The sequence below is a fragment of the Bactrocera neohumeralis genome, chromosome 5 (genome assembly GCF_024586455.1).
Source record: "Bactrocera neohumeralis isolate Rockhampton chromosome 5, APGP_CSIRO_Bneo_wtdbg2-racon-allhic-juicebox.fasta_v2, whole genome shotgun sequence".
In the NCBI taxonomy this organism is placed as follows: domain Eukaryota; kingdom Metazoa; phylum Arthropoda; class Insecta; order Diptera; family Tephritidae; genus Bactrocera; species Bactrocera neohumeralis.
Genome location: NC_065922.1, coordinates 42,039,087 through 42,063,000, shown reverse-complemented (window position 1 = coordinate 42,063,000; position 23,914 = coordinate 42,039,087). Strand labels below are relative to the sequence as shown.

The window sequence follows — 23,914 nt, the reverse complement described above, 5'->3', positions numbered from 1 at the left end:
AAATTATTTCTGTTGGAAAAAATTCGAAGTTATATTTCAGCATAAAGCTCAACCTTTATACTACACATAATGCATCCAATTCGAAAAAAGTAGTAATATTTCTTATCTGGTTTTTTTGTTTTTGTGGATATTGATAGTAAGGCTTTTTTGAAAAAAACCAAGCTTCAAGAGAAATTCTTAAGTTGTATCAAAGTTTACCCTGAACCCGCAATGGTCTAACTATGCCAATTTATGGAATGACGGTTATTACAAGCCATGAAGAAAAAAACATTTTTAAACTAAGAACTCAGCCGTCTCCACCCGGACATGTTGGCAACTTTGGGTAACCACGAATCTACTATTTTTTAAGAAAAAATCAAGCTGAGTTAATTTAGATACAATATCTCACACATTGACTAAAATATTTTGCCCATAGGTTATCAGATTCCGAAAAACTTACTTGAAGTATATAGGGAGAGATGTAGGTCCTTGTGGGAGAGATAATCCTTCGCCGAACCCTGGCATTCAGCCAGGTGGATGAACTTCTAGCCACAATCCGCATCAAAGCGAAGTCCTTCAACATATCGCTGATTTGCGCTCACCCCCCGATGAAAGAGAAGGAGGATGGGACCAAAGACGTCTTCTATGAGAGCTGCCGTCGTCATGATGCCAAAATCGTGTTTGGTGACTTTAACGCCAGGGCGGGCAAAGATGGTGTCTTTGGAGCAATGGTCGGTAAATTCAGCCTCCATGATGAAACATTCCCAAATAGGTTGAGGCTGATCGATTTCACCGGGGCTCGATATATGGTTATCTGTATTACCAGCTCTGAAAGTATTCGACGCAGTACCCGCCGGGGGAAGCAGAGAAAGAGGAAGACCTTCACTCCGTTGGAAGGACCAAGTGGAGAAGGACCTGACTTCGCTTGGAATATCCAATTGGCGCCACGTAGCGAAAAGAAGAAACGACTGGCGCGCTGTTGTTAACTCGGCTATAATCGCGTAAGCGGTGTCTACGCCAATTAAGAAGAAGAAGAAGTATTACTACATTCCAGCACTGGAAAATTCATCAAGCTACCTGACTCTTTCCGGATCGAGTAGCCACTAATCAGATGGATTATGTTGTGGTATACGTCTGCGTACGCAGCGAAGCCCTAAAATTGACTCGAAACACTAACTTGTTGCAGCCAAGATACGTGCTTGCCTCTGCGTAGCAAAGTTCGCCCGTCAACAAACACAAGGAAGGTTCGACGTCGAGAAGCTACAATCACGACAGACAGCCCAACGATTTTCTGCCTAGCTTAACACCACGAGAGGGTGACCCGTTTCCACATTCGATGACGTTGGGGCAGACGTTTAATTGCCCGGCCATAAAAAAATTCGAATTGCAATTACTCGTCTGAAGAACAACAAAGCGGCGGGGGGATTGCCGGCCGAGCTATTCAACCACGGCGGCGAAGAACTGATAAGAAGCATGCAACGGCTTCTTTGTAAGATATGTTCGGATGAAAGTGGAATTTAAGTGTGCTCTGCCCAATCCACAAACAGGTAGACCCACAATCTGCGCCAACTACCGTGGGATAAGTCTCTTAAGCATCGCATATAAGGTTCTATCAAGCGTACTGTGTGAAAGATTAAAGCCCACCGTCAACAAGCTGATTGGACCTTATCAGCGTAGCGTTAGAAAATCTATAATCGACCAGATTTTCACCATGCGCCAAATCTCGAAAAACAGCCGTAAAAGGAAGATCCACTCACGCCAACTCTTCGCCACCTCTTCGCCGATTTTAAGCGGCCTTCGACTGCCTAAATGCCGCTATTCTGAACTTGGTATTTCCGCAAAGCTAATACGGCTGTTTAAGCTAACCAAAGATTCCGTCAGAATCGGGAAGAACCTCCCCGAGCAGTTCGATACCAAGCGAGGTTTCAGACAAGGTGACTGCCTCGGCTATAGCCACGGAAGCGGTGTCTACACCAATAAAGAAGAAGAAGATCATTTATTTAAATACTGTCCTAATTCTATCTCGTTTAGTTTTAGGAGATACAGGCAACCGTTTGGTGAACAAAACTATTATACTCTGTAGCAACATGTTGCAAGAGTATAAAAAAATAATTTTTCAAAACTTCAAACTTGATAAGTGTTTCATGATTTCTTTGAATAAAAGATTATATCACGAGAAAAATTCATGAATCTGTACTTATTTGTATGCCCTCTACAGTGGCCCTTAAGTCCATTTATCACCGAAAACCGATTTATGGCTCGCATGACCACCCAAATTCTGCATATATCTATGTATATTACAAAGCCGCTAGAACTACTATCAACACCATTTGTTCACCAGAATTATTGCTTTTTTCCAAAATTAATGATTATGTAATAACAGCAATTTAATTACTTATAATAGTGAATTCGATCAATACCCGTGTGCGCATGCAATTATATTAATGCATTTAATTTAATTCGTTTTTAATAAATAAACAAAACAAAATGTTTCGTTCACTCTTACCTTGCATCAACACAATGTATTGGCCAACACATTTGCTGCTACTGCTGATGATGCCACTCATGCTGCCGCCGCTGCTACTATTCCCACCGCCACCCATCAAGCCGCCAGAGGCATGACTGAGCCCGGTGCGTAGCAATGTCTTAGTGGTCTGTGTGCGCAACTCGACGATGAGTGGCTCTTCATCTGTGGCCGGTCGAGCCAGCGGCCAAATAAACGACTAAAAAGGAAGAGACAAAAGGTAGAGGTGAAATACCATAGAAAAAGAATTGTGAAAATAAATACCGTAGAGAATCGCAATAAATTCGGCATTCAAGCCTGAACAAGTCTTTTGTAGAATTGTGTATATTATTCGAATAAAAAATAAAATGCATATGTATAATACTATGACTTGCAATTTATTTTCGTAAAATCTGATAATAAAGACTTCCTTAGTTCAAAAGCCACATCATTGGTATACAAAAGGCACTTGTTGGTAATTTTGGGTATTGAGTTTGTTTTTGCTGAAAAGCAAAAATCGACTTTGCTGATAATTGGTTTCATAGCAATTTCTACTTTTTGACAGCACATGAAGTTTAAGATTAGTTTTGTTAATGGAAAAAATATGTCACGAAAAGATATATACATATATCGTCCCCTAAAATGCAAAATAACATAACATCACTTTTCATAAGTTTATAGATGAAGGAAAATCGAGATAATTGAAACGAAATTTGAGTTTCGGTTACAAAATAGTTAAATATACATATGTTGTTTTGCGGTTTAGATGATGATTTGTAAGTATCAGCAATTTTTTGTTGCCGACACCAAAAGATCCCAGCCTGAGCAGACATCGACGACTTAGACTAGGCTGTTATGGATGCAAACATAAAAACCTCTACAAAATACTTTACGATGACCATAAAATGAGGTTGATTGAGATTGCTGACACCTTAAAAGTAAAGAAATATGTGGGCGATATTCTTCAAGAATATGTGGGTATAAGAAAGTTCTATTGAAAGAGAGAGTTCACAATCAACCGATTATTTTTATTACAAATAAATAAAAGCGATAGCAGAATCGCATGAAGTTTTCTAAGAATTACGTAGGCACCTACCGTTTCCTAGAGATGTGCCTCCCTGTCCTGAGAACTCAATCGCTGGAAAGGAATCCCCGATACTGAAGCTCATTTTAGCGTCAAACATATGTATTATATGTACGGCTAAAATGAGGTCGAAAAGTGGGAATATCACTCTCATCGGTATATCGTTCTCAACGACAATTCGAAGGTCCCCAAATCTTATTGGGGTTTTTTTAAGATACACATTTTTTAGTTTCCGTCATACTATACCTATGCTTGACAAAGGGTGAGTTGGCTTTTAATATGAAAACCAAGCCAATTTTGCTTTTTCAATGTAGTGTACACAATGTACACTGTTCTGCCACATAACATACATATACATATGTACATATACCCACATTTGTAACGTATGTGTGCTGAATGGAGTCAATTTGATTTTCTTTCCAATGAAATGCACAATTTCTGTCACAAACAACAATTCAGTAGTAGCTATTGAAGCTTTATTAAATTACCTTTATTTGCTTTGATTTCAAGTAATGTGAATGAAGATGTCTGTAGGCATGTGTGCGAGCTATTTTTGTACCTTTCCCACACATCTTACAGCCTTAACATGGAGTGGAGCATTGATGAAATCCGGAAATGAAATTCGGCCTTCATTCACTACATACTTGTATTCATACAAGAGATTCAATGGCAAGCTCTCATATTTTACGTGTTTTCAAGGTTATTATGAAAATCAAGAGGAGGACAGGTGTGTGCAGGTTGAAGCGTGCTGGAAAGCTTATGATTTCTTTTCATGTTGGATTTTAAAGATATGTTGCGGTGTAAATTAATTACTTTTAAACATTTTCGTTTGAAATGTTGAGTTTAAATTTTACAAGGAATTGGAAATGATTAATTTTTGTTGTAATTTTCAATGGGAAATTAGTGTCTATACAAGTATAGTCTAAAAACAGTGCAGCGCCTACAATTTAATACCAAAACAATGTTTATTTAAGTCGATTTATTAAACAATGTAAGGATTTACATTTATTTGCTGAATTCCAAAAAATGTGTATTTTAGGGAAAATTATATTCGCAAAACACTAGAAAACGTTTTAAGAATATTAATTGCAGGCAATTGTTCATAACCGTTAACAGATGATCCAATTTCGAACTTTGGAAATCTAGCTTACAGTGAACAACTGAGAATTAGCTTTTTATTTATTTCGTGATTTTAACGATAATATGTACAGAATTTAAAAGTAATCGATATTTCCATTTACATTATCTATGGAATTATTATCTATTTGCGGCATTAAAAAATAAATAAAGTAATACTCTTCGAAAAGCTGGTAATTGTGCCGAAACTGAGCTTCGTGGAAAAAGCTCAAATTGAACTATGAGTACGTTGATTGGGAGATTACAGGGTAACCAATTAAAAAACCCATAACTTCGATTTGGAAAATTATTTTTAATTTTATAAAATGTGTGAAAATAATTATAAAATCAGGACCAATTCACTTTTGCTCGATATGACCACCTTTTGCCTTAACTATGGCCTTGAGACGGCCAAAAAACGAATCGCAAGCTGCCCGAATGTGACTTGCCGGTATTTTGGCCCACTCACGGACAATGGCTTTCTTCAGCATCTCGAGACTGGTGTATTTTTTACTTCGGATCTTGCTCTCCAAAATGGACCACAGAGAATAATCCATTGGATTCGCATCTGGTGAATTCGAAAGCCATTGTGTGGTCGTAATGAAGTTCTGAACGTTGCTTTTCAGCCATTATTGGTTCACTCGTGCTTTGTGAGATGGTACTGAGTCTTGTTGAAACGTCCATGATTTGCGACTGAAATGTTTGTTTGCCAACGGCTTCAAAGCAACCTCCAGAATACTTTCTCGATAATATGTCGCATTTACCTTGACGCCAGGCTCGATGAAAACAATTGGAGAGCGCGCATCTGCGGTGACAGCGGCCCGAACCATTATTTGTGGCGGATGCTGCCTCCTGGTGGCCAACCGATGACTTAGATTCTCGTATGAACGGTCGGTCAAGTAAACCCTATCGTTTTGAGAGTTTACGAATTGCTCAATTGGAAAAATTTTTTCGTCAGAAAACACAATGTTCGGAATTTGACCACTTTCGGCCAAGTGAAGCAACTGCTTCGCTCTCTCAAGTCTTACTTGTTGCTGCTTCGGTGTGAGATCATGGGCCTTTTGGAACTTGCAAAGCTTGGTCTTGAGCTTATTTTTCAATATGCGTCGGATGCGGCGGTCGGATATTTTCTGTTCTTTAGCCATTTGATTGGCACTTCGTCGTGGATTTCGCTCAAGTTGCTTCTTCACTTTCCGAACCATCTCACGTGACGTTGCAGTCTTTTGATGACCACCTCCATGGCGTTTTGCGTTGCTACCTGTATCATTGTAACGAGTGATGCTGCGATAAACAAAAACTTTATTCACATTAAGGTGTTTGAGCTCACGAGCAACTGCTGGCTGTGATTTTCCAGCTAAATATAAGGCAATCACACTATTACGTTTGAATTCCATCGCTGATCACTTTTTTCTGCGTTCACTTTTGGCAAAAGGCTTTTGTACACTTGTGAACAATACTCCGAATTGTCATTCAGCAAATTTATAAACACCTGATACCAGTGTGACAGCTGCGCGAACGGTCTGAAGTTGAGCACTTTGAGTGCCGGACCCTCTACTCGCTTGGCGAGCCTTTGCGCTGGGTTTGGAATCGCCATGTAGTAACCACCTCGAATGAAAAGATCAAAACAGTTTCGGAGGAAATACCCCATTTTTCATGATTACAACAGCAAACGTAATAAGGGCTATGATTTAAGGGCATACACATGTCCGGTATTCATAAAAGTAAAGGATGACATCAACGACACAATAACACTGATTTGCGCCCACTCTCCAAAGATGCGGACAACCTTCCCCGCACTGTTGCGTTGATCAAGATGGAATATATATTCCATTGCTCAACTATTATGAGGTTCGAATAGCAATTATCCGGCGGAAGAACACCAAAGCTACATAAATGTGCTCTAATCCACAAAAGGGGGGACAATTACCGTGGGCTAAACCTCCTTTATATCGCATATAAGGTCTTGTCGGGCGTAGTGTGTGAAACATTAAAGCCCACTAATTGGATCTTATCACTGGAAGGACCTCTCCGAGCCGTTCAAAACCAAACGAGGTTTCAGGCAAGAAGATTCTCTATGGTGTGTTTTCTTCAATTTACTTCTAGATAATTCGAGCTGTAGAGTTAAATAGAGAAGGTATGATCTTCTATAAGAGTGTACAACTGCTACGTCTGGCGTACGTCGATGATATTGATATCATTGACCTCAACAATATCAGCCTTGAAATCCAATGCAGAATAACTCTTGTCTGTACCTGTTGGTACTACTTCGGACTGAGTAAGCAATTGAAAAGTAAAGTCCTCTCTCGACAAAGACCAAACTCTGTAAGTCCCTCATTATTCTCGTCCTGCTATCTGATGAGTCGGTCTTAAGAGTGTTCAATAGAAAGGTTTTGCAGAAGATTAATGGCCCTTTGCGCATTAGAAACGGCAAGCAGCGCAGTCGATGAAATGATGAGCAGTACGAGATATAAGGCGATATTGACATAGTTCAGTAAATCAAAAGATAGTGCCTGCGCTGGCTAGGTCATGTTATCCAGATGGAAGGGATTACTCCAGTTTTAAAGGTTTCCGATTCAGTGCTCGCTGTTGGAAGCAGAGGAAGAGGAAGACCTCCACTCCGTTGGAGAGATCTGGTGGAGAGGACCTGGTAGTGTCTTTTACGAGCTCGTTCTTACTTTTTTGCCAAAGGACGCATATACCAAATTTTATCAAGTTTTTTTTCAACTCGTCTCGTCACCCTGATCATTTATATATATTTAACCCTATATCTATCTCTTTTAGTTTCAGGTGATACGTACAACCGTTAGGTGAACAAAACTATAATACTCTGTAGCAACTGCTTGCAAGAGTATAAATATTAGATTTTATAGTTATAGTTGATATGACGGCGAGACACTCAGTTTTGTGTCGCCTTAGCTTATCATTGTTACTAAATTTCTTTTCAGTGAGCATTCTTTAGGATATGGAACATTATACGACAAAATGGGATATGTCATCGAGAAACAAACAGAGCTCAGACAACAATATATTTTTTTTTTAATGCCAGCTGCATTTTGACTTTATGAACACTAAATTAACCCACGAAATTTGTTTCCAAAAAAAAACTATTTATGCATAAGTGTTTTAAAGCTTAGGTCTAACCACAAAACATATGGATACAATTCTAGTGACGTCCCTCATAGAAAACACATGCATTTTTTAGGCTGCTGGTAATTCGGTTCATTACCTTCAATGTCCTTCGCAAGTAATGTATTTCAATATGCCAGATATCCATTATCAAAGAATTCTCGCTATTTCCGCACTCTCCATTTCCAAAGGAAGAGGAAAGATACCACAGCAAAAGAAATAAAGCTGACGTGCCAAATTCGTCATAATGTTGTTTATTTTTGCCGGCTTCGTGCAATTTTTTCGGCCTTCAATGCGGTTTTTCAGCTACTCAACTGGAGAGGCATCTGGTTGTTGCAGAAGAAACTAGAAATTTCAGCTTGTGGTTTGTGGTTATGTGCAGGCCAAAAGGACATAAATCATAAATATTGGCAGAAGGTTATATAAGAATATATCGCCTGCTGCTGAAACGCACTTAAGATTGATTTACAGTAATACAAATATTGTTACATAACAAGATTAAGTTTTTTATTTAGGAAAGTTAAGCTGTTGAATTTTCATGTAAGTGTTTATTTCGCTGATATACCGTAAAACTGATTGCTTGACATACGAAACGTGCCTGCACTTAGAAAAAAAATTTGAGCGAATGAGCATTAAATTGTATTATTTGTTGGAATGTGTACATTATGAAACCGAAAACTGTGTTTAAAGAACTGTAAGTTTCTCCACGAATTATAAAAAAAAATATTTACTCACCTGATTGACATCTATAATGTTCGAGTCTGCACTCAGCTCCGATGTAATATGAGCAACACCTGCAATAAAAATAAAAGTATTTTGGTGTTAGAAGAATTTATGAGGTGCTAATATGTATTTTTGTCTGTAAGTCAAAATATTGTTTCTAGAGTTCCTTTATATATTTCTGGCTTTGAGCAGTACAAATATGGATATATGTTATCCGATGTTTTCATTGAAATGCCTGCCATATTTTACCTTAAAAATAGCTAAAATGGTGTTAAAATATTTTCATTCAGTATTTAACTTTAATTATTAATAATTACTGATGGAACACCAGTGTGTCTCCAAGTTAATTTTTTATAACGCTTTATTAGCTTCACCTGTATATTTATATTTTTTCCTTGGCACTGAAATGCAAATACATATATTTAAGAGGTACTGTGACAAAACAGCCAACAGTTTGAGAAGCACTACAAAAAAATATCCCTAAAACTATGCAACGTGTAGCCAAAAGCATAAACTAGCAATTTATTTATTATTATTTGTATTCATTCGAAAAAGAAATTTATTCAAAAACATCTTTACAGACATCCACGTGGAGTTAAATGATTTGAAAACTTAAAAAAAACACACTTTTTAAGTATTTCAAGTTAAACAGTTAAAGATGGATCTTTATATAAAAGACAGTAATATTGACCGAGAAATATTTGTATTATTGTGTGATAAACGTGGGATGCTTTAAGTCATATTTTTCGTAAATTTAACATATCTTACATTTTTAAGGCCATTAATAAGCCCACTTGGGCAGCTAGAAATGCCAGCTTGTTGTGATCAACAGACCGTCGCATATAGACACAGTGGCTTGGGACTGTCACAAATTTGTTGAAGCGGCAATATCAACAATCTAGCCAAATTGCCTGGTTCGTAGTGGCTTTTTTAGTAAAATTAGGACAAAAGTATCTCGTTGTTTGCACCTCACCTTCCTATATAGTTTTCATAATTTGCAACCTTCAAAATCCTTACCTTCACCATCTAAGTCCTTTAAGAATTCCTGTCATTGTGAAAACGTAAGAAATTCAAAGTTCCTTTTAGATTCCTCTGTGAACTGGAAAGATCTCGCTGCCGCTCAGGTGCTGGCTGCTAAACGACGCTTACTGACCTCACCGTCCACAGTTGTAATGGAAATTCAAGAGCCGAGCGTAGCACCATCCCCGCCGGAAGACATTGAGGTAAGGGTGCCATTTCTCAGCTTATCAGTTTTGCAGTTTCCAGAGATTTCGTTATGATCAGATACTCAAAGGATTATTACGAAGAAACTTGACGCTGTTGTAGTGAAATCATATAGCCCTTGAGTGCACTGCCAGCGAGTTCAAGGGCAGCATAGCCGCTCTGCTTTCGGAATGAATGAACACTCAAATCACACAGTTTGAAGTATTTAAAAACGTGCATTTACTAGTAAGATACTGCAATCATTAATACTTGAAAAATACTACAGTGGTTTGGTGGTCTGCGGCAAAAGTTAAAGCGGACTCTTTCAAAGGAAAACTGCCTTGTAGGTTTGTAGGTGGAGAGGAAACCAAGCGTTAAATGTTGTTCGTTTTCAAAATACATTTAAATATGTGAATTCAGTCTTCAGTGCAAGGCATTTCACTTCGATATCACTTTAAAATTATTCGATTTCAGTAACAGGTACAAAATAACTAACGGAAATTAAGTATCTGAGTACCAACAATGGATGAAATCGATCTTCATAAAGATTCACCACAGTTTTAAAAAGTTCTCCTAGTTGTTTATAATATAGAAACTTTTTTTAATTTGTCTTTTGCGAACTTTTTTCAATGGAAGTTCCTTCGATCATTCTTTCTATTATTCTATCAGCCAACATCGTATCTTCAACGCGCCGGCAAAACAAATCGTTAAATCGCTCATCATATCCATTACGTTTATCTTCACCAAACAGTTTATTATGTGTGGTAAATTGAGCCAATTTTCACCCTCTCACCATTTAGAATCTTCAACAGATTGCGAAATTTTATTAAAACTATCCCCATTGACGTTGCGCTGCATACAAGTTAAGAGTTTCATTATACAAACAGTAGCCGCACCACACTTGTTTACATTCAATTTTACGTAATTCACGTACATATGTATGTATCTTAAACTTGCCACAGCGCAGCGCCAGCATCGAAAACGAACAGAAAAGTTGTAAATATAAAAAACGGAAAAATGTCCGCAACTGAAATACGTACAACCAGAAAAAGCCAACGGCGCTGTTTACATAGGACATAGTTTGTACATTAGGGCAGCATTTGACCAAAGAACTAAGTTTGAATTTTAAAGTATTGGCTTAGCACCAACCATTCCTAGGTGAAATATGAAATTTCTTAAAGTTATACAACAAAATTTATGGCCATGCGAACTTTTCGGTCATAATGGATCCAAACCATTGCTATTTACTGTAAGGCAATATTTGAAAACTAGATCTCTCCTCCGGGTTGTGCGCCGGGATTGGAAGATTGGAAATAAGAAAACAGCCTCGGATGATAGTACCCCTTTTTGATGACGACTACTGTAAACGCATTAAGGAAGAGTAAAGGTCTATATCACCGCCATCCAAGCAATGCGTTGAACGGAACGTGGACTCTGATGAGTAGGTCCTCGTGGCATTTACTACAGTGGCCATATAAAGGAACGCTAATTCGGTGTGAGATTCGTGGAGGGAGAGAGACTCCGTTGCTGAGTACTGGCATTCACCGCGGTAGATGAACGCCAAGCCACAATCCGCATCAAAGTAAATCGTTGATTTTCGCCCCGAATATGCTCGGACGAAAACATGCCCGACGATTGGAGTTTAAGTGTGTTCTGCCCAATCCACTAAAAGGAAGACCCCACAATCTGCGCGTGGGATAAGCCTCCTCATCAACGCATATACGGTTGTATAGAGCGTATTGCGTGAAAGATTAAAGCCCACCGTCAACAAACTGATTGGATCTTTTTCAGTGGGCTTTAGGCCTGGAGAATCAACAACAGACCAGATATTCACCATGTGCCAAATCTTGGAAAATACCAGTGAAAAGAAGATCGACACACACCACCTCTTCGTCTGTTTCAAAGCTGCTTTTAAAAGCACGAATAGGAGCTGCATTTATGCCGCGATGTCTGAATTTGGTGTCCCCGCAAAACTAATACGGCTGTGTAAACTGACGTTGAGCAACACCAAAAGCTCCGTCAGAATTGGGAAGGACCTCTCCGAGTCGTTATCAAACGAAGTTTCAGACAAGGCGACTACCTATCGTGCGTCTTCTTCAATTTACTCCTGGAGAAAATATTTCGAGGTACAACAAATAGTCGTCTCACTCGCGACTAAGCTGCCACGTCACTTTTGACAGACATAACTATGTAGTTGTAGATAATTTCGTCTATCTTGGAATCAGTATTAACATCGACAACAATGTCAACCTCGAAATCCACGCAGAATGACTCTTGTTAACAGGTGCTACTTCGGACTGAGTAGACAATTGAGAAGTAAAGTCCTCTCTCCACGAACAAAGATCAAACGATATAAGTCACTTATTATTGCCGTTCTGATATATGTATGGTGCAGACGATGACAACATATGATGAGTCGACGTTACGAGTTGTCGAGAGAAAGGTTCTGCGGAAAATTTTTGGTCCTTTGAGCATTGGCAACGGCGAATAATATGGATGAAAACATTCCAGCTCTGATAGAATTCATCGCAGTACCTGTCGGGGGAAGTAGATGAAGAGGAAGACCTCGCCACCATTGGAAAGACTTGGAATCTCCAATTTGCGCTAAACAGTGAAAAGGTAGGACGAAAAGGGTTTCTCCTCAAGAAGATTTGTCCGAATACGAATTATTTTATATTTTACAATAATTTTTCCAGAAAATTTCAAATTCGAACTTACCGCCATAATTTCGTTCGCTCCGTTTTTTAGATGATTAGAGAGGAGTACAAATTGGTACCAGATTGTCATTTCCTTTTATGTCCATCCTATTTCAATAAACTGTTGAAAGAAGTGAATAACGATTGAGCAAAAGCATAGAATATTAGATTGTGGAAAACGACACACCCTCATACGAAATGTTCATGGTATGCCAAAGCATATTTAAAATTCTCTCCACAGAAGCGCAGAAAAATTTCAGTTCTTGCTTTCTTTATTTGAGGCTTGATGTAAATATATTTGCTATATGTCCCTATGTATTCGTCCACATTTAGGTTGTCATATGCATATAGTCCTGATACGCATACTCCTTCGGTAGAGTTGATATATTTTGTGTGTGTGTGTGTTGGAGCCGACGGGCGCCAGTGATTCTTTAGTGCAGCAAACGACAGCTGCAGTTCCCCTCATTCGCAATGCCAAATGCATGAAGAGCTGCAGTGAGTTGCCAAAGGCAGCATAGAAAATGGCGCGCTTTTAACTTCTGTGTGGGGCGTGCTGGTGGGTAAACGAGACTAGTTAGTTGGGAGTGGGCGTAAATCTCGCAAATTTCAACTCAACATGCGCGTCTATGTGCGAAGGGGGTTGACTGCAGTTTGAATGTCATTTAACAATTTCAAAGCCCGTTGTATGTCAAGTAAAGCACTGGCTTAAATTTGACAACTCAATTAAAGTCTTCATAAATTGGTGGAGCTCTCTGTGTGCATTATATTAATTATTTGGATAGGGTATTACAAGGATTCGATGTAAGTGAAGTACAAAATACAGTATTGGACATCATTTGATGGAGGCTTTCCAATATATTGCCATTTATTTGCATTCAGATGTGTCCGCTGTGGTGGAGGTTTTTTCGACACTAATTCAAGTAGTATTACTTGTAAATGCTTGAAGCTTAGTAGAGAATAAGTTTTTGAGAGAACGAGTGCAAGTGGTTGAAAACCTTGTGAAGTTGTACACTATAGTAAGATACCAGTGATATAGATATCAGGCTAAGTAAACTGAAAGCCATAAAGTGAAGTTATCAAACTAGTCTTAACCTTGATTATTATTTTGTGCATATGGAGTAAAGATAAACGTACTCATTCTATAGTAGAGATTCTATTGAGAGTTCCCTCCGACCTGTAAACAGTTATATACTAATGATAGAGGTCATATAACATACGAGAAGGTGCAGGTTCGACAGTGTAATAAAACAATGTCCGAAAAATTTCCCCGGGAGAATTTACCTTACGATGACAGATTCCAGAAAGGAGTTTGTTGAAAATTGGAGCGCAAATATGTGAAATAAGATCACTGAACACAAAATAGATTTTTGGAATTAAATATTATTACATAGCAGAACTGCAGCTTAAACTAATTTAAGAGGACTTGGCTCTATTCTCTTATAACACAGTACAACAGCTAATCTGGGTGGTGAGAAATTCCAAGTCAGGGTGATGGTACTAGGTCAGTATAGTTAAACCCTCAAAGGGTTTGGCGTTCGTATGTGTCAGTTTTTTTTATATCCTTTTAAATTTTTTCCTTATCTTGATGTTTTTTCGCTTAGTTGTAACATTTTGGCAAAAAAAAAAAACAAGAAAAAACGTTAACTTCGGCTGCACCGAAGCTAATATACCCTTCACAGATTACATTGGTGCCTTAGAAAATAATTCATACCAAATTTTGTGAAGATACCGTGTCAAATAAAACAGTTTTTCATACAAGCACTTGAATCCGATCGTTCAGTTTGTATGGTAGCTATATGCCATAGTTAACCGATCTGGACAATTTCTTCGGAGATTACATTGTTGTCTTAGAAAATAATCTATACCAAATTTGGTGAAGATACATTGGCAAATGTGAAAGTTTTCCATACAAGAACTTGATTCCGATCGTTCAGTTTATATGGCAGCTATATGTTATAGTGGTCCGATATCGGCCGCTCCGACAAATGAGCAGCTTCTTGAAGAGAAAATGACGTTTGCAAAATTTCAAAAGGATATCTTAAAAACTGAGGGACTAGTTCGTATATATACAGACAGACGGACGGACAGACAGACGGATAAGGCTAAATCGACTCAGCTCGACATACTGATCATTTATATATATACTTTATAGGGTCTCCGACGCTTCCTTCTGGATGTTACAAACTTCGTGACAAACTTAATATACCCTGTTCAGGGTATAAAAAAGCCATTGCATTAAAGGCGTCACGGAAGGCATTCTCTGGAATAGCCTTGAGAGCCGAGGTGCATGCTGCTTGGATCCCCTTTTGTCATTCTTTTCAATCATGGAAACGAAAAACGTCCGGGGGCCACATCTGGGCTGTAGAGCGTCTGCGGAAGCGTTGGGATGCCTGTCTGGGTTAGGTAGCTGTTCTTATCGGACCCGATTGACCCTTCGTTTGAGTCTTTTGAGGACTTCAACGTAAAACTTGGCCTTGACAGTTTGTCCAGGTGGACGAAGCCTTTATTGTCAAAAAAAAAACAATGAGCATCCTTTTCACTTTGGATTTGCTAATCCATCAGCGACCTCTTCCCGGCCCTCCAAAACGGCCTGGTGCCACCGAAACACATCACTTCTTGCTAAAGCAACATCTGAGTAAACCTATATCAAATGTCAGATTTACCGAGTTTCACACAGAATTTATTTGCGTACCTCTGCTTCGGCTTGCACCACTCACACAAACACATCGCGCGAAAATGTTTGTCATGCTCTTCAGGTGCTCGGAGACAACTGACCAGCCGGTTGTTCGTTAGCTAGGAACGCCCTCTACCGAATACAGTCGGTGCGCGCACGCTTCGAAGTAAAGTCGCACCAGAAGAAAATTAGTCTTATTACTTTCCGGACAAACCTTGTATTCGTTAGATAACGTTAAATCTCACTAAAATTTAATGAAAATGTTAGATTAAGATAAAGCGATTTGGTACTAAAATTGCAAGTAATTCCCCTCTCGACGAACAAAGACCAAACTCTACAAGTTACTAATCAGACAGCGGCTCCGCTGGCTAGGTCATGTCGTCCAGCCCAGTACCCACCGGATTAAACAGAGGAAGAAGAAGACCTCCGTTCCGTTGGAAAGACCAGGTGGAGAAGGACCTGGCTTCAAAAAGTGTAAAGGAAGAACGGCTGGCGCGATGTTGTAAACTCGGCTATAAGAAGAAAAAGATTTTCTTCGATATACTATTATTGGTTCTGGGAATGAATCAACTCGGTTAACTTCATCTCTTGGATCTCGTATTTCCAGCATAACAATTTTACAACTCATGGTTGTCTTAATAATTACAAATGCAGATAGGTTAGTGAAATTAAATGAGCAGTTCCATAATTAAGTCAACATTAGTCATAAGGAAATCCGAAATGATTTTAGATTACAAATTACGGGAATGTCTAATGTCAAGCTGCTCCCGATTTCAGCTACTTTAAATGTTTTAATATGTTTTACTGTATTCATTTCTCAACGGTCGGAATGAGGACTTTTCGGGTAGGATGAAAAAGGCAAGAAACGTTTCAATTGGATTACTTATAGATAAGGTATTCGTCAGAATTTTATTACCGTTAAACCATTAAAATATTTTATAATTTGCCACAATGCTGAAGCCAATCTAACTTATCTGATTCGCTTACACTTATTTGTTTTTGATAAAATTCACACCTTTATTCGGTTTACTTAATGTTTATACCTAATATTTTTCCACTTATGTATGTGTGTAAGTAGTGAAGGAATTCTTGTCACATATATATATATACAACAAATAAATGCATTCTCACATTTATGAAGCATGGAGTATGGCAAAATTATGCTGAAAGCATTTTGGATATCGCACGTCCTTTTACACAGCTTTCATTTCAAGTATTCGTGGTATTTTTGTTCGCCCAGTCTAGGCAGCAGAGCTCTCACCTACGTGGAATGACGCACGTTCAAGCATGTGAAAAAATGTTGCATATTTTAAGTAATAACAAATTATATGAGAATGTGGTGGCTTTGCAGCTATGTGGCGAAGTCAACGTGTGGTTATGCACACATATTTGCAATGTTTACCAAAGGTGTATTAATATTATTTAAAGCGATATTGCCGGTGCGCCTCACTTATGTAAATATTTGTTGAATGGAATTGCGGGCTCGTGACGAAGTCACCATGAAACATAATATTCGAATACGCGTGCAAAAGCTATCACATAAATTCAGTTATGACTACGCGACAGGATGACACCGTCGTTCGGAATCCACAATTAGAAATATCAGATTTAGACAGGTTTATGGTTATGGGAATGTTGGTGGTTATGGGAAAGTTGGTGGTTATGGGAAGGTTGATACGATTGCTTAACGAAACCAGGAAGTTATGTTATACTGGGCAAATGGAAATTAAGTGTTTAAGTCAGTTCGAAATACATTAATATTTTTGCTTCCATCATATATTAGTGCTAGAACGCCAAGTGTTTATACTTTGCGAGTAAGCCTGAGAGGATGCAAGTTTGTTTGAGTTCGTTACTGTCAGATTTCAGCGTTTTAAATGCATAAGTCCATGAAATCAGCCATTTTTCATGATTAATGCGTGACTTTAGATAGATAGATAGAAAATAATTGAGGTTTTGCAATGCGACCTATGGTCTATTGCGCCTGCTCCTATATCACATATTGTCGCAAAGGTCCAGCACTCTGAACAATTTCAGGAGCTTGCTGGGCGTGATGGAGTTGACGTGATCCCTGTCCACATAGATAAATTCAAGGGCCTTGATCCTGTTTCTACAAATTACTGGGCAATCTAGAATCAGGTATTTTGGAGTTTCCGGTTCCATGTCGTAAAACCGTAGTTTGTACAAGAGACTATGCCCATGTTGCACAAGTGTTGATCATATCTTTAAACTTTGCTAGGTTGTAACCTCCCAATAATTACTTGGCGTGGCGCACTTCTGTTGCCTGCTGCCAGTGCCGTTCTCTCCCCACTCTCTCCTCCGTGCTTCGCTGTCTGTCTTTACGTAAGATTTCAATGGTCAGCTTTCAGTCAGAAATATACCACTTCCAGACCAGCTAAAACTGAACACGAAAAACAGAATTCATTTGTGGATGAAAGTCATCGCTGGTATGTTAATCAGTTTAGATTGTTTTTCAATTTATATAATTCTATAACCCGATCATAAATGTATTTTTCGGACTATTTTATTCTCAGTTTGAAAATTATAGCTGTTTTTTGTGTGGAATTCTAAAGGATGATTTGAATTTATTTCCATATTAAAAGCAATTTAGATAGATATCGTACTAGAAATATGATCTAACAGGTCTTGGACTTACCTCGAAATTCGACGCGTGCGATTAAATTTGATTTGGTCTTTGGCAATTGAAATTGCACAATTTTTACCGTTAGTGACATTTTGGCGTGCCGCAAGTTATTTGCTTCGGTGAAATATAGTTTCTTTATACCTTAGAGTTTATAATCTAGTTATTTATACATTTGAACTTAGCAAATATGTGTCGCAGGTAAATATCTAAAATATTTTGTATTCCATATTTTTGTTGTTTTGGTGTTTTTGTTTGTCAATTCATCACACAAGTTTTCCATGCATTAAATTATCCCTTGTAGTTTATTGCTTTTCGTAATGTTTGCCGTTATGTTTTATCTATAATATATATTTAGATATTGCGAGTTCCGTAATTAGTGTCACGATCCACATTTTTTTTTTTCGATATAATTCCCGCGGTAGTACTGTAAATATAAATTAAGGAGCAGGTTAGTTAAGAATGATCAAAAACTATTGGCTTTTAAAATATTTATTTGTATAAAATATATTTATTAAAAAAATGTATTTAGACTTTCGTAGTGATGATATACATATGTATGTACGTAGGTTGCCCTTTTTATTTCAATGTTTGGCGAACTTAGATTTGCAATTTGGCAATTAACAACTTTCTCGTCGAGAGGTTGAAACAGTCAAGTGCAATTCTTGTACTGGCTAGTGTCACTTCACGACGTGTTGCGGCTTAAGCACCACATGTGAGTGGAGTGTGTCGTATGTTGCCCCGTGCTGCAGGAGTCTGCCCCCGCAACACTCAACAGTGGCGTCGCCAACCAACACCACAGTGCAACCACTACCCCTGCGGATTCTACAGCTGCAACAAATACCACCTACACGTCACTCCCTCACTCCCATGATCACTCACGGACACCCGCGATAAACGCGCATTTTACACTTTAACTGCAACGGACTCCAGAGCAAGATCGAGGAGATAGTTGCACTCATGAACCGGGAACGCGTATCGATAGCTATGGTAGAATGTCATCGTATACGCGTGATCGGAGGCGATGTTGAGCTCGAAATATTTAATATATGTATACATCCCCCAGTTACATGTTGCCATACAGGATATCACTCGAATATAGGTGCGCTACTTCGTGGTGAAAACTGTTTGGTACTAGACAACTTTAACGCGTACCACGATCATTGGCATTCCTGCCTGATCGCGATTCGACATTTTGCCAGAAACCCCCACTAGAATTATGGACATCTGTAATAGCTCACCCTATATTACCATTTCCAGCAGTGGTCTGATAAATAGCATAACCTGGCGACCTCTTGCATCATATCACCTACCCATAATTATCTCGATCGCGAAACCACCTTCACCGCTCCACCCATTCTTACGGATGTAACCGCTTGCGATCGTTAACTCCGCAAGATGATCGCAGCAGCTACCGCTCGCTTAATCTCGGCTGGAAGATTTGCTTAACTCCGCCGTAATTTCCCAGCCGAAGCAGCCGATTAGCTAACGAGCACGACATCTTACGTCATGCCGATCCCGGTGATACCCGAATAAGGGATTTCAATTTGGAGATTTTGACTACACATTTGAAGTTCTGCAACCTCTCAGTCAGTCACATAACGCTACTGCAGAACTTGAAAAAACTACGCTTCCTCCTTCTTCTTCGTACTGTTTCGAGGAAAAAAATCAAAACTGAAAAGAATTTAACAATGGGCCCCGCAGGTTGGTGTCCTCTCCCCGCTATTGTTTAATTTCTATATCTCGAAACTCCCACAACCACTAGAGGGAGTTTCCATAACCATGTACGCTGATGATTGCACCATATTGACGTTGGGCACGAAACTTAACACCCTCTCCAACAAAACCCCTGCGATCATATTTACAAACTGGAGGAAGAGTGCAAACTTTACCTTAATAATACAGTCGACGGCGTCAAGATTCCGACTGTCAATAATCTTAAGATTGTAGGTGTAACTTTTGATAGTCTATGCCTCTTCACTTCTCAAACGACTGTGATAATCGTCAAAGTACAGAGCGGCAACAAAATCCGGCCGGCCGGTCCTAAACTACACCGCATAAATATTGTCGCCTGGATGCAGTGGAACGCAGACGAGAAAGCTTCAGACTTGTTAGAATACTGCACTCCGGACTGCGACAGGATGCCTCTTGATGTCTGCTATTGAACACCTACAAAGAGAGGCCCGTATGCTTCCTGTTAAGGAGCAAAATAAACTCCTTTCCAGACAGTTCCTGCTGGGATGCTTTCGCAGAAATCACCCCTGCATCACCTGCTTGGAGCGGAACCGCACCCTAGGAACAGCAAGAGGTTATTCATCAATTACGTCGACGACATTAGACAGTACGCCGACCAGACTTCGGACGCAACAAACTTCAGTTATGCATTTACCGCCATTCACAGTACAGCCATTAACATCTTTACCGACTCCCTTCCAGTGAATGGCGTACTCGGAGTCAAACCACCATCAATCACAGACGTAGAGCTCGAGTTACCGCGTGAAACGAGAGTGACCCTTGCGCAGCTTCGTTCTGGATACTCTAGCAGGTTAAATTCCTACTTATCCAGAATAGACTCCGCATGACACTGGCCACCTCTTTGCATGCCCCACCAATCCCACTCATCTAACACTCCTCTCCCTTTGGTATGACCCCGTCGAAACAGCATGGTTCCTGGGCCTTCCGTTAGATGACGTCGACGACAACTTGGCTAATCCTTACAATCCTAAAGAGGACTAGGTACCAGCTGGAACAACAACAACAACAACATCTATGGTTAATAAAATTTACTGTTAATGGCTTTGTCAGCATAGTAGGAATGCGTCTTCTATTATAACGTCTTATTATTCTTCAAGGGTGGTACTACATTTGTCACGTTAATGTTGGACAGAAAAACTTTGATATTTACTTTAAGTTGTTAACACACTCTTGCTGTGCTTTTGCAACATTCCCTAAGTAGCAAAGGGAAAGTGGATAAGAGTCGCACAAAGAAAGCGCACTGTTAGACATACATCGATGTGAGGAGTTGATAACTCACTTTTCGTTTTTACATTTTGACACACCGGCAGCTGACTCAATTACTGACACTACACTGCACTGTAGACGTGTTTAAGTTTTTGAGTAACGAACCGTATTTCTCCACATGTATGTAGATATGTAGAGCAAATTGGCAGTAATACATTTACTTTGAAATATATGTGCAAACATATGGCATTGAGACCAAAGCCAGCTACAGATGCAGGCAGGTGAGTGCATGAACGATTCCGTGTAAGCAACCCGAAGTTCGATAAAAAAAAACTTCCACATGTCCACAAGGACGATGAAGATGACGCCAACATTACGAGGACAAGGTTAGTCAATATTGTAGTCCATTTGTGCAGACTCAGTCGCCAACCAATCAGGGATTATGGAGAGTTGCTTAGAGAGGCAAACTTTTACGCATATATAGTACTTTAATTTGTATGGCTTTTTGATTTTCTGTTGCAAATGTTTTTATTTCTTTTAAAAGTAGTTTTTAACGAATTGTAAGTTATGTTTGTATTAATTATTTAACTTACCGAAGATAGGCGTATCTTTTATATTCTGTAAAAATGACGGATACTGCGGAAGAATACTAGAAAGCAAAGAAATTTAAATTCCAAAAAAAATTATAGTGCTTTAAGGCTGTTCCATACATTCTGAGATTTAGGTAACATCGAAATAATCATTGACTGTTTACAGCAGACTATTTTTGAAACTACTTTCGAGTCGTATTTCTAAACGATACCCTCTGTATTTTGTAATCTTGTGCGTGGGATAAGCCTCCTCAACATCGTATATAAGGTTCGAGGTTTCAGACAAGGCAACTCCCTATCGTGCGACTTTTTCAAACTGTTTCTGGAAAAAATAATTCGAACTGCAGAGCTCAATCGAGGAGGTATAATCTTCTATAAGAGTGTATAGCTGCTGGCGTAGGTTGATGATATAGATATGATTGGCCTCAACACCCGCGCCGTTAGTTCTCCTTTCTCCAGACTGTATAAGTAAGCAAAGCAAATGGGTCTGCTGGTGAACGAGGGGAAGACGAAATATCTGCTATCATCAAAGAAACAGTCGTCGCATTCGCGACTTGGTTCCCACGTCACTGTTGATACTCATAACCTCAAAGTCGTAGATAATTTCGTCTATCCTGTAACCAGTATTAACACTAACAACATGTCAGCCTCGAAATCCAACACAGAATAACTCTTGCTAATAGGTGCTACTTCGGACTGTGTAGGGAATTGAGAAGTAAAGTCCTCTCTCGACGAACAATGACCAAACTTATTATTCCCGTCCTGCTATTTGTATAGAGGCATGGACGATGAGTTGACGTTAGGAGTTTTCGAGAGATTTATGATCTTTTGCGCATTGGCAACGGCGAATATCGCATTCGATGGAACGATGAGCTGTACGAGTTATACGACGACATTGAAATAGTTCAGAGAATTAAGAGCCCGCGGCTACGCTGGCTATTGCATGTCGTTCGAAAGAATGAAAACACTACAGCTCTGAAAGTATTCGCCGAAGTACCCGCCTGGGGGAAGCAGAGTAAGAGGAAGACCACCACTCCGTTGGAGAGATCAGCTGGAGAAGGAGCTGGCTGCACAGGGTATTTAGAATTGGCACCAAATTGCGAAAAAGAGACACGACTGGCGCCCTGTTGTTAACTCGGCTATAACCAGGTAAGCGCTTCCTACGCCAGTACTTGAAATACAATATTTGAAGGAAATTATAATGATTGGGTCATTACGACTGGCCGAAAACGCATGCAGAGGGTCTTAAGAGATCAAAATATTCAATTTCTGCAGCAAAAACGAAAAATTCTTAATAATTTTTCACCCAAATCTCAAAGTTTTAATCCCCTAATTTATTGTTGTGGCGTTATTTGAAATATAGTTTACACCATGAAAATTCATTTAAAATTCCTTTTGATTCTTTCACTTGTCAGTACACAAATTAAGAAGTAATTGATAAAACGGAATAAAACTTTGCGGTAATAATTCCCTTAATGTATGCCACCTTTTGACCGAATATTGTCCAAATCCAACCCAAAATGTTCAAGCCCATAGGTACCGAATATGTGGACCCCTGTATCTATAGTTGACTTTTCATCAAAAATGTCAGTCATTATGTGAGATATGCAATAGAAATTCAGACAGAATCCTTTCCTGACAATGGTATTTCTGCATATCAAAAATGGGTTGAATCGGGCCAATATTTCCCTGAGTACCCATACACATAATATAAATATTTTCGAACTTATGGGTGACTTTATGCTGGATATATCCGCCAATATTTGGGCCAACTCAATGAAAATTGCGGAACATGTTTTCTGCATAACAGTGTATTTTTGCGCACAAAAAAGATACAATTGGGCAAAACTTGACCCTTCCCCCATATAAATATAACCAAGATTTTCGAACATCCACTTGACCTTGCTCCATATGATTGGTGATTGTACATAAGGTACCTTAGTGAAACCCAGGGAACATTTTTTGAGTATGTGGCACATTAGTAGTATGTGGGATGAGCAAAAATAGATAAAATCTGGTCGATACTACCCCACTAAAATTTATTCAATACAAAAATATTCAAATAAAAATGCACCCGAAATTAGCCCTTCCTTACTCGTTTTATTTTAATATATAACATTATTATCTTCAATCATGCATTTTTATTCATTTTTATTCATAAAATCAGTTTAAATAATTTTGTCCGGTTTTTGAGACCAAAATGTGCGTCGCTCAGCTAGATGAAAATCTGATCGGAAGGGGCTTTCGACATACGTAGAATTATTATAACCGGCGCTTTCACTTGTGTATTATTAAAACTTTTTAGTTTTAGCTAGAACCATGGCCATATTTGTGATTACTTAAAAAAGTCGGATTATATGTACGAGTATTTCTTCATACGAATAAGTAAGTTCATGAAGACAACAATTTTATGCTGTAGTCTTCGCATTAAATAGATGAATAAGCTAAAACATTTGTTAAACAGTGCATAAAACAAAATTGAAAAGCTAAATTTATCCGAGTATAAAAATATTATATCGATTTTAAACATCATCATATAGCACAAACACATACGAGGGCTGTTCAAAAAATATGGTAAATTTTAATTTTTCTCAAAAAGTATTTATTCATTCATCAATTTA

At 38.8% G+C, this 23,914-nt stretch overlaps 1 protein-coding gene across 2 annotated transcripts in view; it reads right to left on the bottom strand.

Moving 5' to 3' along the window:
• Window positions 1-23,914, bottom strand: part of LOC126759957 (otoferlin-like) — a 137,613-nt gene that overhangs the window by 76,363 nt on the left and 37,336 nt on the right. For both annotated transcript variants that reach the window (XM_050475218.1, XM_050475217.1), the window contains exons 2-4: window positions 17,758-18,169; window positions 8,544-8,602; window positions 2,486-2,702 (exon numbers count right to left, since the gene is read on the bottom strand). In XM_050475218.1, the coding sequence (XP_050331175.1) occupies window positions 2,486-2,702; window positions 8,544-8,602; window positions 17,758-17,836 (355 nt within the window). In that variant the 5' untranslated portion in view covers window positions 17,837-18,169. The remainder of the gene's footprint in view (window positions 1-2,485; window positions 2,703-8,543; window positions 8,603-17,757; window positions 18,170-23,914) is intronic.